A 12,280-nucleotide genomic window follows, 5' to 3' on the forward strand; every position below is an offset into this window, starting at 1 on the left:
TTAAAAAAAACAACTTTATTAGTCTTCTTTTGTGTCTATAATTTATATGCTGCATAAATTGAAGCTATCCTTTGACTTTGATATCAATGATGTCAAGCATTATCATTTACCTTCTCTTCAGCTAATGAAATATGAAACCATTCTTATTTCATTTCCAGAATAACCATAGGCAAGATTTTCAATATTTGTCATCGAAATTGTTCAAAATGCCACCCAAATTTGTCAGAGTTCCAGATAATGTAGACCTCATTTCGTCAACTGATCGAGAAAGGGTAATGGTTAACTACTAAACTACTTAATGGTTGTGTTATTAGTCTTCAAGTCTTGTCAACGCTTTTTTAAAATTTGTGTAGTTTTGAATGGTTTATTTTTGAGAGTTTATTTTTGTTGTATTACTAAAATGTTCTAGCTTACGATAAAGATAATGCAATGGTTAGGAATTTATTATTTTTCTCTTTTAACAGTTTTCTTGTCATGTATTCATTTCAGATGGGTCTCCTTGATGGCAATTCAGATGATGAAGATTTCTTTCTCAAGTAAGTTTAAGTTTGCTGAAGAGGATTTGTTGATAGACATTGTCTTTTACTCTGATTATTTTCACCAAATTAGTACACTAACTCGAGCTAAACATAAGTATTTTTTAAATATACGTTGTGTTGATATTTACACTGACCTTTCTCAATATCTAAAAAAATAAAGGAAAGAATGCATCCCATTTCTTCCTAGTAAAGCTTTGTCTCGTAGACATGTATGATGCACTTATCTTCAAACTTCCACAGAAACTAAAAATTTATATACAAAATTAAGTAAAAAAAAGTTTTACTTTATTTCCTAACTTTATTTCCAATTTTTATTAAAAAAATTTAAAAAAGAAAAAAGTTGATTTCGACATCAGAAGAGCACAAAATTATTTGAGAATAATATAATTAATTTGTTTCAGAGGTCCCAATGTCAGAACAGAACGATTAAGAGGAGATGTCAAAATTTCAAAGTAAGAAGAAGAATGGCATATTTGTATATATATGTGTGGGGGAGGGGTGGAAGAAAGAGAGAGAGAGAGAGAGAGAGAGAGAGAGAGAGAGAGAGAGAGAGGAGAGAGAGAGAGGGGGAGAGAGAGAGAGGGAGGGTCGCTTGCTTTATCGAGACAATAGAATATCATCTGACTATTTCTGTCCGTCTCATGGTGGGCAGAGAGGTCACTTTCTGTGCCTTCTTTCTGTTGCTCTCTTTCGTTGTGCAGGATGAATATTGTTGATGTGTTTTTACTGGTCCTAATGGGGATCCTTAGCTAGGAGGGAGGTCAAATGTATGGTAAATTTTTGAAAATAAATATTTTCCCTTACAAATCACCTCTCTGTTATGTACCATTATTTAAATTTTGCATCTGGCAAATCATCCGAAAAGACATGTTAGAGGAAAGAAAAAAAAATTTCGAAATATTATATTTCCTCCCTCCCTCTCATGAGTACGAGCATCAACCATTAATAGCAAAAAAAAATTTGGTGATCTAAATATTTAAATTTCCTAGGTCGTAAATTTTACTTTGAATATTTGCTGGACACCCTACCCTGATTGTAGTTATCAATTTTTCATATATCATATTTTTAAAGATTTGAGTCTATCTTTCCTGGAATCCACAGAAATCTGTGATTTTGTTATCAGAGGAGGAAAAATAAAAACAAAACTCATTTCCATCAAACACCGTACTGATATTGAGAGAGTTGATTTGTGCTTGAACAAGCTGGTGCAGTTTTACACTATCTATTAGTTAGCCAGAGCCTGTTTGTCCATATTTAATGGGTTCATTCTCCATAATCAAGACATCATATCATAAAGGTCAAGTCAAATATGGCAGCCTGGATGTGTTAACCTTTCAACCACCAAGACTATATATTATTCACTTATGTCCAGCAACGCCTCATCAAAGGGCCAGATATACACACAGGCATTGATTCAGCTCTGGTAAAGTCAATAACATCTCATGTCAAATATGATATAAACAATACCTGAATAAAATGAATCATCATCTTCCTTTTTACTGGTGCTGAAATGATCTAATAATGTTGCGAGTGTTGTAAAACCCCTTATATCAAAGCAAAACAAAACAAAACTGTCCATCTCTCTGTCTTTGTTCTAAGAAATTATGTGTGTTTTAATTTCGGAGTCTAATGGCAGCTGTGCCATTTTAAGATGATACATAAGAGTATTGTTTATTTATTTTTTATTTTGCTTTTAGGTTACAGAATGATGTGGATGAGGTGGTTGATATCATGAAGACAAATGTGGCCAGAGTTGTGGAGAGAGGAGACAGACTCGAAGATTTACAAGACAAATCTGGTAAGACATTCTAGCGAGAAAGAAAAAAAAAAGAAGTCCTCTTGAGTAATCAGTAGACACCTGAAACTTCATATTTTGATCTAGCATTTTGTCCAAAATATTCAAATGTAAAAAAAAATTATAAGAATTGAAAATCAAAGTTGAGGAAAAATGACATTAGCTCTTGGAATTTGCACATTCAATTTCAAGACATGTAACGAAACATTTTGTGTATCAGGATATGTCTTGAGCTGTGAAAAGATATTTCAGGTTCTTTTACCTTCTCTTAAGGGATCTTGAAAGCTTAGTTGGTAGAGCACCTGCCTCAAAAGCCAAAGGACCTGTATCAATCTGAGATTTTTTCAAGATTTTTTCAGACGACTCTATCTACCCATCAGTGATTAGATACTTGGATATGTTAGATCTGGCAGTAGGAACATTGCTATCGACTAGCTTCCTAACTTAACTCTAAAATAAGGAAGTGTTGAGCAATTATTTTTTTCTTTTTTTTTTTTGAAAACTAATGAAACTTAAACAAGAATGTTTTGTGGCATAATTAAAGATGGATGGTAATATGAGGGGGTGGGAGAGATGCAGGATTTTTTAATTTTTATTATTTTTTAAATATGATACTTTTTTTATGTGAAAATTTGTAGGGCATTTTTATTTTTAGACTTAATAGTAGCATGTTTTTTTTTTATGTATGGAGCAGATTTAGGCAGGAAGAGTGAAGATGGCTATCAACAAGGGATGGACGAATATCAACTGTGTGACATCCCAATTGCCTGTTTGTATTGAGTTTGATTTCATTTATTATAATAATAATGATCTAATTGGTATCTCTTGTAAGTCTAATATATAAAACTTTGACTCTTGTTTATTCTTTGCCAGATGACCTGAGTTTAAACTCCAGCATGTTCCGGACAAGATCCAAAGCATTACACAGAAGGATGTGGTGGCAGAATTGTCGAGTAAGTCTGAGTCTTTTTAAAAAAAAAGCATGTTAAGATATATTTAAAAAAAAAAAAAAGAAATGAAGAAAAATGATGTCATAATGAAATATTGCTGTATTATCATAAATTGGCACAATACAAATAATTATCACTAATTTTATTACCCTGGGTTCAGTAGTGTTAAACAAACTATAGCATTTGTTTGCTATCCTTTGGATAGGATCGTTGTATACCATGTAATCTCTGCTGCCAGATGTAAGAGACACAATCACTGCAGAAAAAAATCACCAAAAATAATTTTAAAAAATAGAGCATTTATATAGCGCAATATCCACTAAAGTGCTCAAAACGCTTTACAAAGGGCCCCTGTCCAACAGCAATACGTAACATATAGAACGAGACATGACGCCTGTTAGGCGATATTACAATTTTTTCCAACAAAGACAACACTGTTTACTGCCAGGTACTCATTTTACACAAGAGTACGGTGAGAGAATATGAATAAAGAGCCTTTTCCAAGGACTCAAATACGCGCCGAGCGAGGCTCGAACCCAGGACCTTCCGATCCAAATGCGAGTGTCATACCACAAGACCACATAGCTGCACAAATATGCTCTGCATTTATATTGTTCCCTTTATTTGTGAGGTAAGTGCTCTAGATGCTGAGCTAGGAGGACTCCTGATATATGTAAGAAGTTTCGTAAATGGTAACTGGCAGGTGAATAGACTGGAAGATTGCGGGACATGTTCGCTGGTTTCGACAACAGACTTCTTTTGCAGTTGATGATGGTGATGAGGATGATGACTATGTTGAGTCCTTTTTGCCTTTCTAATTCTTGGGCAATTTCAAGTGCAGTTAAATTCTGAATCTACATCTTCCTTTTTACAATTACTAAAATGACCAAAAATATTTGCAAGTGCCATGAAACGAACAAACGATGATGGTAATGATGATGAGACATTTATACTCAGTATCCCTCAACCACCTTTGCCTTCATTTAGTCCACACAGCACTATATCCCTTTCATATTGCATTTAATCACATAATTTGTTTTTTATATATTTTATTTCAGATGAGGATTATTTTGGTTGTCGTCATTTTAATCATTGTTGCCATCATCGTTGGTAAGTATAAATTTGCCAATAGTTATTTAAAAAGAAAAATAATGTAATGATTTCAACCTTTTAAAAAAGCTCACATAAACAGAAACAAAACCATTTAATATATTCTGCGTGAAAGCCCATGTGTGCTTGTATATATGTAAATGTTTTTTTCATTTTATCCATTCTATTGTGATTCCCTCAGGATGTTCTGGGTAGGGCACCATTCAAGTTATACTATCATAAAATTTTCCGCATCCTTAATTTTTACAAAATTTTTTTTGTTCTTTTCATGTTTTTAAATTTTAAGAATTTTTTATTTTTTCTGTTTCAGGTGCATTGGTCATCCATTTTAAGGATTCGTAATGTGTATTGGAGAATGTGGGATCTCAAGCAAGATGTGAACGGAATGTAATTGTGTATAAAGGATACTGATCTCCAATGGCATAACATACAGAGCAGGCTCTCTATAACGACATTGTCTAGCCAGAAAAAAATATCTTCAGAGAGAGTTGTCGTTATAGCAGGGCAACTACTTGATTATCTGTTTCCAATCATTTACAGCAGCAATTTTTGGATGGGGTCCTTTGACCTTCCATGGTGGGCAGGAGATCACTTGCTGTGTCTCCTATCCCCCTATATCTGTTTTCTTAGTTGCTCTCTGTTTTTGTCCTGGAATAGAGTTGCTTGGATTTGTCCTTATGCCTTACAGAGTCCTTAGTTGAGGGGGAAACAGTATTAATTTTGGGAGGTGATTTTTAATTTTTAAAATTTTTTCGAAATGAGTAAAAGAAGAATAAAATGGTTTCACATGTTGGGTTTATAGCTTTCATTTCCATGACAACAGAAATTGTGGTGCTTTAGTCTTATTTGCTTTTGATTGATATTTTATTCTATTTCTCCTAAGGCGAATTATTTATTTGTTTTTATTCATTTATTTATTTATTTATTTATTTATTTATTTATTTATTTATTTATTTATTTATTTATTTATTTATTTATTTATTTATTTATTGTTTTTAGTTTTAAAACATTCATTTGCATCGTAAGAACAGAGAATATAAAGGTATTCAGTTATTAGAATTTGTTTGGTTCATACATTAAATATAATATTAAATTACATCAAGAAACGAATGTCCAATGTCAATGGGAATCACATGTTTGGCAAATTAAGGGTAATGATGTTGGCCCCCAAAACAAAGGAAGTACCTAAAGTTGGGCACAAAACTGGGACGCTACAAGAAAAATAGAACATGCCACCTAGCAGTCATCTTAAGAATAAAGTCATTGCTCAAAGAATTTATTGATGACTGACAATTTTCTGCTCAAGGCCAGTGTATAATATACGATTCTTTCATTTCTTTGTATTTATTAAACAAGTTATTTTTATCGTGCCCAATAACACTATAAGCTTGCAAGTATATGTTATTGCACGATAGAAGTATAACTAGTTTAATGAGTATATCGAAATGAAAGAATATGTTTATTCCACCCCTCCATGTAAGATTATTAGATATTTCGTGACTAAATGTATGGCCGTAGTACTTCTATTTACCATAATTTGTATTTTTCTCCATCTGCTTGAATGACAATTTGACCTAAAAAAATAAAAACTTTGGATTTGTATTCATGCACACCAAAAGATTATTTATAATTGCCAATCAGCTGTCTTTTACACCTTATTTCACGCAATATTCTGGAATAGTTGAATAAATTAGTTGCTTGATTATTTATTATTTGATTAAAGTGAACGAATTAATTGCCTTGGCGATATTATATTACTGCATAGTCAGGCTCTTGTACAGTATTATTATTATTATTATTATTATTATTATTACAGTCCACTAAGGATAGTCGCAACACTGGGGGGATGAGCGAAAATTTGCAATTAACCAAAGTTGAGTTTCCTGTCCACTATTGCAACATTTTACACATTATATATGGTAAAATCAAACCAGTCATTGTGAACATTGATCTTAGTCCACCACAGACTGAGCAAGTTGATTGAAACAAAAACCATATGGCAGACCTGTAAAGATTTTGGCAAACAATTTGTTTTGATGCAAACCAACATCTTATTCAGTTTGGATTAACTTTCACGCTTTTGTTATCATTATTCGTAAGAATCTAAGAGATTAGCCATGATGAGAGACAATAAGCTCTCACTAAACCCATAGGCCACAATGCACAGTTGTCAATCCCATAACAAAGAATATCGCTCAACTTAGTCTCTCTTTACAACTGTCATTGTTTACCTGTTGTCTAGACTATGCCCAGGCCCCTCTCCTATCTAATGGTTGCAGATGACCTCACAAACCCATACTGCAAAGCCCCGCCCTCTTTTGTCTCTAATACCATGGTGACACACTACTGTAGCATTAAATCACACCCACTCTCTTTTCTTCAACTATCATGATTCTACCGGTGATGAAAATTAATCAAGAGCTTGTGTTTATCAATTTCTTGAATTTGCCACTTTTTGAGGTCAAAAAATTTGTTGCGAATAACCGAAGCTTGTTGCAATTAACCAGTGACTTTTATATAGAATTAATTCCGTTTCTTGGGAAATGTTGCGATTAACCGAGTTGTGATTATCCGGAGTGGACTGCATTATTATTATTATTATTATTATTATTATTATTATTATTATTATTATTATTATTATTAATATGAATCAACATTTCTAATCTCAACAAGGAGTTTTTGGCATGAAATGATTCTTGTATTTTACACAGAAATTCAAAAGGTGTTTTAACTGTAATATTCTTACAGAAAAAAAAAAAAAAAAAAATATATATATATATATATATATATATATATATATATATATATACATACACATACATTCATGTGATTTTTACACAGATTTTATAAAGAGCTTCCAACCACGAATTAAGTTAGAAGTGAGTGAAGATCTCCTTCGGGTGGAGGAGCTTCATCTTTCTAAGTTTCATATGCCCAGTGGAGTGAAAGTCGGAGAATGAGGGAATTCTAATTCTACATGGGTCCATTTTTTCCTTCTCATATCCCCCTATATAATTTATATCATGTTGCTTTTTCGTCTCATTGTGAATGAGACCATTTGCTTTTTCTCAAGCTCTCGTATGGGCATTTTTTAAAAATGAAAGCAGTTGATTATTTATTGTTTCCTATGAGCTATTTTTTTTTTTATCTCTTTACATTTAAACAACCTCTCATTGTTATATAAGGAATGTAATACAAAGAAAGACTGATATTATTAATCCTTTCATGGAAATTTACAATGGGTGTTGCTAGCACCATGAATGGTAAAAAATTAAAAAGTTTAAAATATATACATTAAAATGTATGTATATTATTATTATATTTTACCATCACAATCCCCTCTTACTGGGTGGGGATCCTGACCTCCCATAGCGGGCAGGGAGGTACATACTGTCTTCTATCCCCTTATATCTGTTATCCAACATGCTTTCTGTCTTTGTCTCGAAATGAGATTACTTGGTTTTGTCCTGGCACTGGCCGGAGTCCTAGCTGGGAGGGAAACAGTCAAATGCATAGTTATTGTTTTGGGAGATGATATTTTTTCCTTGTAAATCATCTCTCTGTTATGTATTATTATTTTTATTTTGAATGTATAATGTAAGCATTTGAGTGTGTTCCTCTTTGTTGGATTTTGTGCTTGTGTCTGGATGAAACTTGTAGGTGATTTCAAACTAAGTACATTGGTGGTATGCTCTTGGAATCTACATCTGATCCCTATTTGTTCTCAATTTCCCTTTGTCTTACTTTTTCTTGGGTGCTTTAATTGTAATTCTAGAACTTTTTACTATCCCATTTTCCTCCTTTTTACTGGCGCTGATATAACCTAAATGTGTTGCAAGCGCCGTAAAACCCTTAAAAACAAAAACAAACAAAACAATCCCATCTTATGATATGATATATATGTTTATATATATATATATTGTTGCTATTTGAGTGTGCCAGTACCACTCTTGGTGTGGATCCTTAGCTTCTTGTCCAATCAAATCGAATCCATTACCATCACTACAGCGATGAAGGTAAAAGCGACTTTGTGCAAATTTGGGTAGTTTGCCGTATACATTTCCAGAGACTTGATAATTTTTTTGAATGGGTTTAGATAACAACACCATGTGGATAGATTGATCTAGGTATTTACATCTTTTCCCCATTTGAACTAGTCCTGTTGGCTGACTATATCTTCCATAGTGGGCAGGGAGGTACATACTGTGTCTCCTATCCCCGTATTTCTGTTTTCCAACTTGCATTCTGTCTTTGTCTTGGAATGAGATTACTTGGTTTTGTCCTGGCCCTGGCCGGAGTCATGACTGGGAGGGAAACAGTCAAATGCATAGTTATTGTTATGGGAAATGATCTTTTTTTCCGTGTAAATCGTCTCTCTGTTATGAATTATATTTGTTATTTTAAATTTATAATGTAATCATTTGAGTGTATTCCTCTTAGTTGGATTTTGTGCTTGTGTCCAGATGAGACTTATAGGTGATCTCAAACTAAGTACATTGATCACATGCTCTTGGAATCTACATCTGATCCCTATTTGTTCACAGTTCCCTTTTGTCTTACTTTTTCTTGGATGCTTTAATTGTAATTCTAGAACTTTGTAATATCCCCTTTTCTTCCTTTTTACTGGCGCTGGTATAACTTAAATGTGTTGCAAGCGCCGTAAAACCCTTAAAAACAAAACAAAATTACTATATCTTGGTTGCTATTCACAGATATATAATTGTTCGAAATTTAGCAATTGCCTACATAGTTGAAAGGGAATGTGAATTACAAAATACAAAGGTAAAAGCTCTTTTTTCAAACTCAACCGGCTAGTGCCATCTATGTTCTTATTTTGGACGAATAAACCAAGGGACATAACTACAAAAATATATTTATTGTATATACATACATTCATATATATATATATATATATATATATATATATATATATATATATATATATATATATATATATATATATATATATATATATATATATATATATATAGTCATGATTTTCTACAATAATATTTAGATTTATCTATCAACTTCCTTTTCATTGTTCCTGAAATGACCTAATATTAATGAAGATTGTAATGAATGGCATTTACGAGCGCAATTCCACCTATTGTTAGGACGTTAGTCTATTGCAAAATACTTTTTGGCTTATCGAACAGTCAGACCCTGCTACTCAATCATAAAGGGTTGGACAAAGGGGTCAGATAAAGTATAGTCTGAAATAAATACAGAAGATGGTCAGTTTTTCAATGCTTTACCAACAGAACAATCAGCAAACCTTTATCTAAAGCGAATGGTCAAAATAAGTACATTGATAATATGCTCTTGGAATCTATTTGTTCCCAGTTCCCCCTTTGTGTTACCTTTTCTTGGGTGCTTTAATTGTAAGTCTAGAATTTAACTATCCCATTTTCTTCTTTTTTTTTGGCGCTGATATAAAATAAAATGTTGCAAGCGCTGTAAAACCCTTAAAAACAAACAAACAAACAAAAGAGATTTTCTCTCATAAGGAATGTGTATTTAAAGCACTGTAAAACACCTAAAATCATACAAACAAATTTGGGGAAATTTGGTGATATTTTCATTTTAACTAACAATGTAAATTCTCCCCCCCAAAATGGAAGAATTATATTTCATCCACTTATCAAAGTTGTAGAGAATAGGATGACAATCTTGGATATATGATCGGTATTTTTGTTTATTTTCATTTTTAAAAAATTTATGTATCTTAAAAAGTAGTTGTAATTATTGCCAATGGTGTTTTTGTGTACAGTTTTGCTTGGGTGTAATACAATTACAATATATAACAGAGGGCGATTTTATATTGATGAAAATATAAATTTTCTGTCTCCAAAATTTTGCTTGAACTCTTTTATTGCTTATATTTACATTGTTTGTGATTAAGATTGTGATATGAAGTCAAATATAAGTGTAGAGAGAGAGAGAGAAAGAGAGAGAGAGAGAGAGAGAGAGAGAGAGGGGGAGGGAGGGAGGGAGAGAGAGAGGGAGGGAGAGAGGGAGGGAGGGAGGGAGAGAGAGAGGGAGAGAGAGAGAGAGAGGGAGGGAGGGAGAGAGAGAGAGAGAGGGAGAGAGAGAGAGAGAGAGAGAGAGAGAGAGAGCATGCACAATGAAACATTCCAATCATCTATGACGATGATGATGTACATAATTTGTATTTCCATATTATATAATATGTGTGTAAACCACACTTGATCTGATTCCTGGTTCTAATAACTTATTTTTAGTACACAGTTCGGCTTCTCTCGCTCTCTATTATTATTATTATTATTATTATTATTATTATTATTATTATTATTATTATTATTATTATTATTATTATTATTATTATTATCTTCACTGATTTCAATTATCTTAACAGCTACTGACACCAAAAGATCTAAAGTCGCACATATAATGGATCTTTTTTCTTCACGTGAACACGTATTTGACCCCAGTGACCTTACGTCACGTGAAGTTGACCGGTGTTGGAACTTCGTTACTGTGACTGTGACCTTGACGCACAGACATGTTTTGTAGTGTTATATTACATAAATATAATACGAGTACTTATAGGACCATAAAAAAAATTTATAACAATTTTTGTTAATGGATCCACTACATATACGACCTGAGATTTAAGATAATCACTTTTCTTACTTGCTGCCAAAATCAGAAAGGCTTAACACTGGCTCGCTTATCCTTTTAAATATATATATATTACATGATTTTGTGACCATTATTCAGTCTGATTTCAGCGGACTCGGGACGATAAACAAATGCATTATCTCAACATGGTAAAAGTAATGTTCGAATATTGTGCTTTGATTGGAGCTAAAATAAATATGAAATATATCTCTAAGAAAAACAATGGATTGAAAAAAAAACAAATTTTCGTTTTGCTCTTTTTTATCTCTTGACGATTTTTTTTATATCCCATCTTTTCTCCTTTTGCTGGCGCTGAAATAACCTAAAAATGTTGCAAGCTCTGTCAAACCGTTAAAAACAAGCAAAATATTTTGTTGGTTTTCTTTTATCAGCGACTGTTGTGGTGAATGGAGATCGTTTCAAGACTGGGTAGGGTCTCTTGCCCTCCCATAGTGAGCAGGGGTACGTGCTGCGTCTTCTTTCTATCCCCCTATCTCTGAGTCAGGTTCCTGACTCCCATATTGGGCAGGGAGGCACTTATTGTGTCTTTTATCCCTCTATATCTGTTTTCCAACATGATTTCTGTCTTTGTCTTGGAATGAGATTACTTGGTTTTGTCCTGACCCTGGCCGGATACCCTAGTTGGGAGGAAAATAGTCAAATGTATAGTCAGAGTTTTGGGAGATGGTATTTTTTATCTTGTAAATCATCTTTCTGTTATGCATTGTATTATTTTTGTTTTACCTTTATCTGAGTTGTAAACATTTGAGTGTATTCCTCTTAGTTGAGGCCTGTTCTTGTTGCAGGATAAGACATTTAGGTGATCTAAGTACAATGATAGTGTGCTTTGGAATCTACATCTGTTCCCTTTTTGAACCAGTTCCCCTTTGTTTTCCTTTTTTCTTGGGTACCTTAATTATAATTCTAGAATTTTCTACTATTACTACTATCCCATTCCTTCCTTTTTACTGGCGCTGATATGAGCTAAATGTGTTGCAAGTGCCGTAAAACACTTAAAAACAAACAGTATCCCCCTATATCTGTTTTCCTACTTGCTTTCTGTTTTCTTCTAGGAATGAGAGATTACTTGTTTTTGTCTGGGCCCTGGCCGGAGTCCTTGCCTTGGAGGGAAACATTCAAATAAATGATCTCACTGTTATGTACCGTAATAATAGTTTTTTGTTTTAAATAACGTGTTTTTAAGCATTTCAGTGTGGTCATATAGGTGGAATCCTGGGACA

At 33.1% G+C, this 12,280-nt stretch overlaps 1 protein-coding gene across 3 annotated transcripts in view; it reads left to right on the forward strand.

The window, feature by feature from the left end:
- LOC144979958 (vesicle-associated membrane protein 4-like) overlaps positions 1 to 7,153 on the forward strand; it is an 8,659-nt gene extending 1,506 nt beyond the window's left edge. For all 3 annotated transcript variants that reach the window (XM_078927302.1, XM_078927303.1, XM_078927304.1), the window contains exons 2-8: positions 159 to 272; positions 490 to 536; positions 941 to 991; positions 2,237 to 2,337; positions 3,208 to 3,287; positions 4,343 to 4,394; positions 4,705 to 7,153. In XM_078927302.1, the coding sequence (XP_078783428.1) occupies positions 207 to 272; positions 490 to 536; positions 941 to 991; positions 2,237 to 2,337; positions 3,208 to 3,287; positions 4,343 to 4,394; positions 4,705 to 4,736 (429 nt within the window). In that variant the 5' untranslated portion in view covers positions 159 to 206 and the 3' untranslated portion in view covers positions 4,737 to 7,153. The remainder of the gene's footprint in view (positions 1 to 158; positions 273 to 489; positions 537 to 940; positions 992 to 2,236; positions 2,338 to 3,207; positions 3,288 to 4,342; positions 4,395 to 4,704) is intronic.
- Positions 7,154 to 12,280: the final 5,127 nt, after the last annotated feature.

This window comes from Berghia stephanieae, chromosome 9 (genome assembly GCF_034508935.2).
Source record: "Berghia stephanieae isolate SIO BIC M18660-M18661 chromosome 9, UCSD_Bste_1.3, whole genome shotgun sequence".
Classification (NCBI taxonomy): Eukaryota; Metazoa; Mollusca; class Gastropoda; order Nudibranchia; family Aeolidiidae; genus Berghia; species Berghia stephanieae.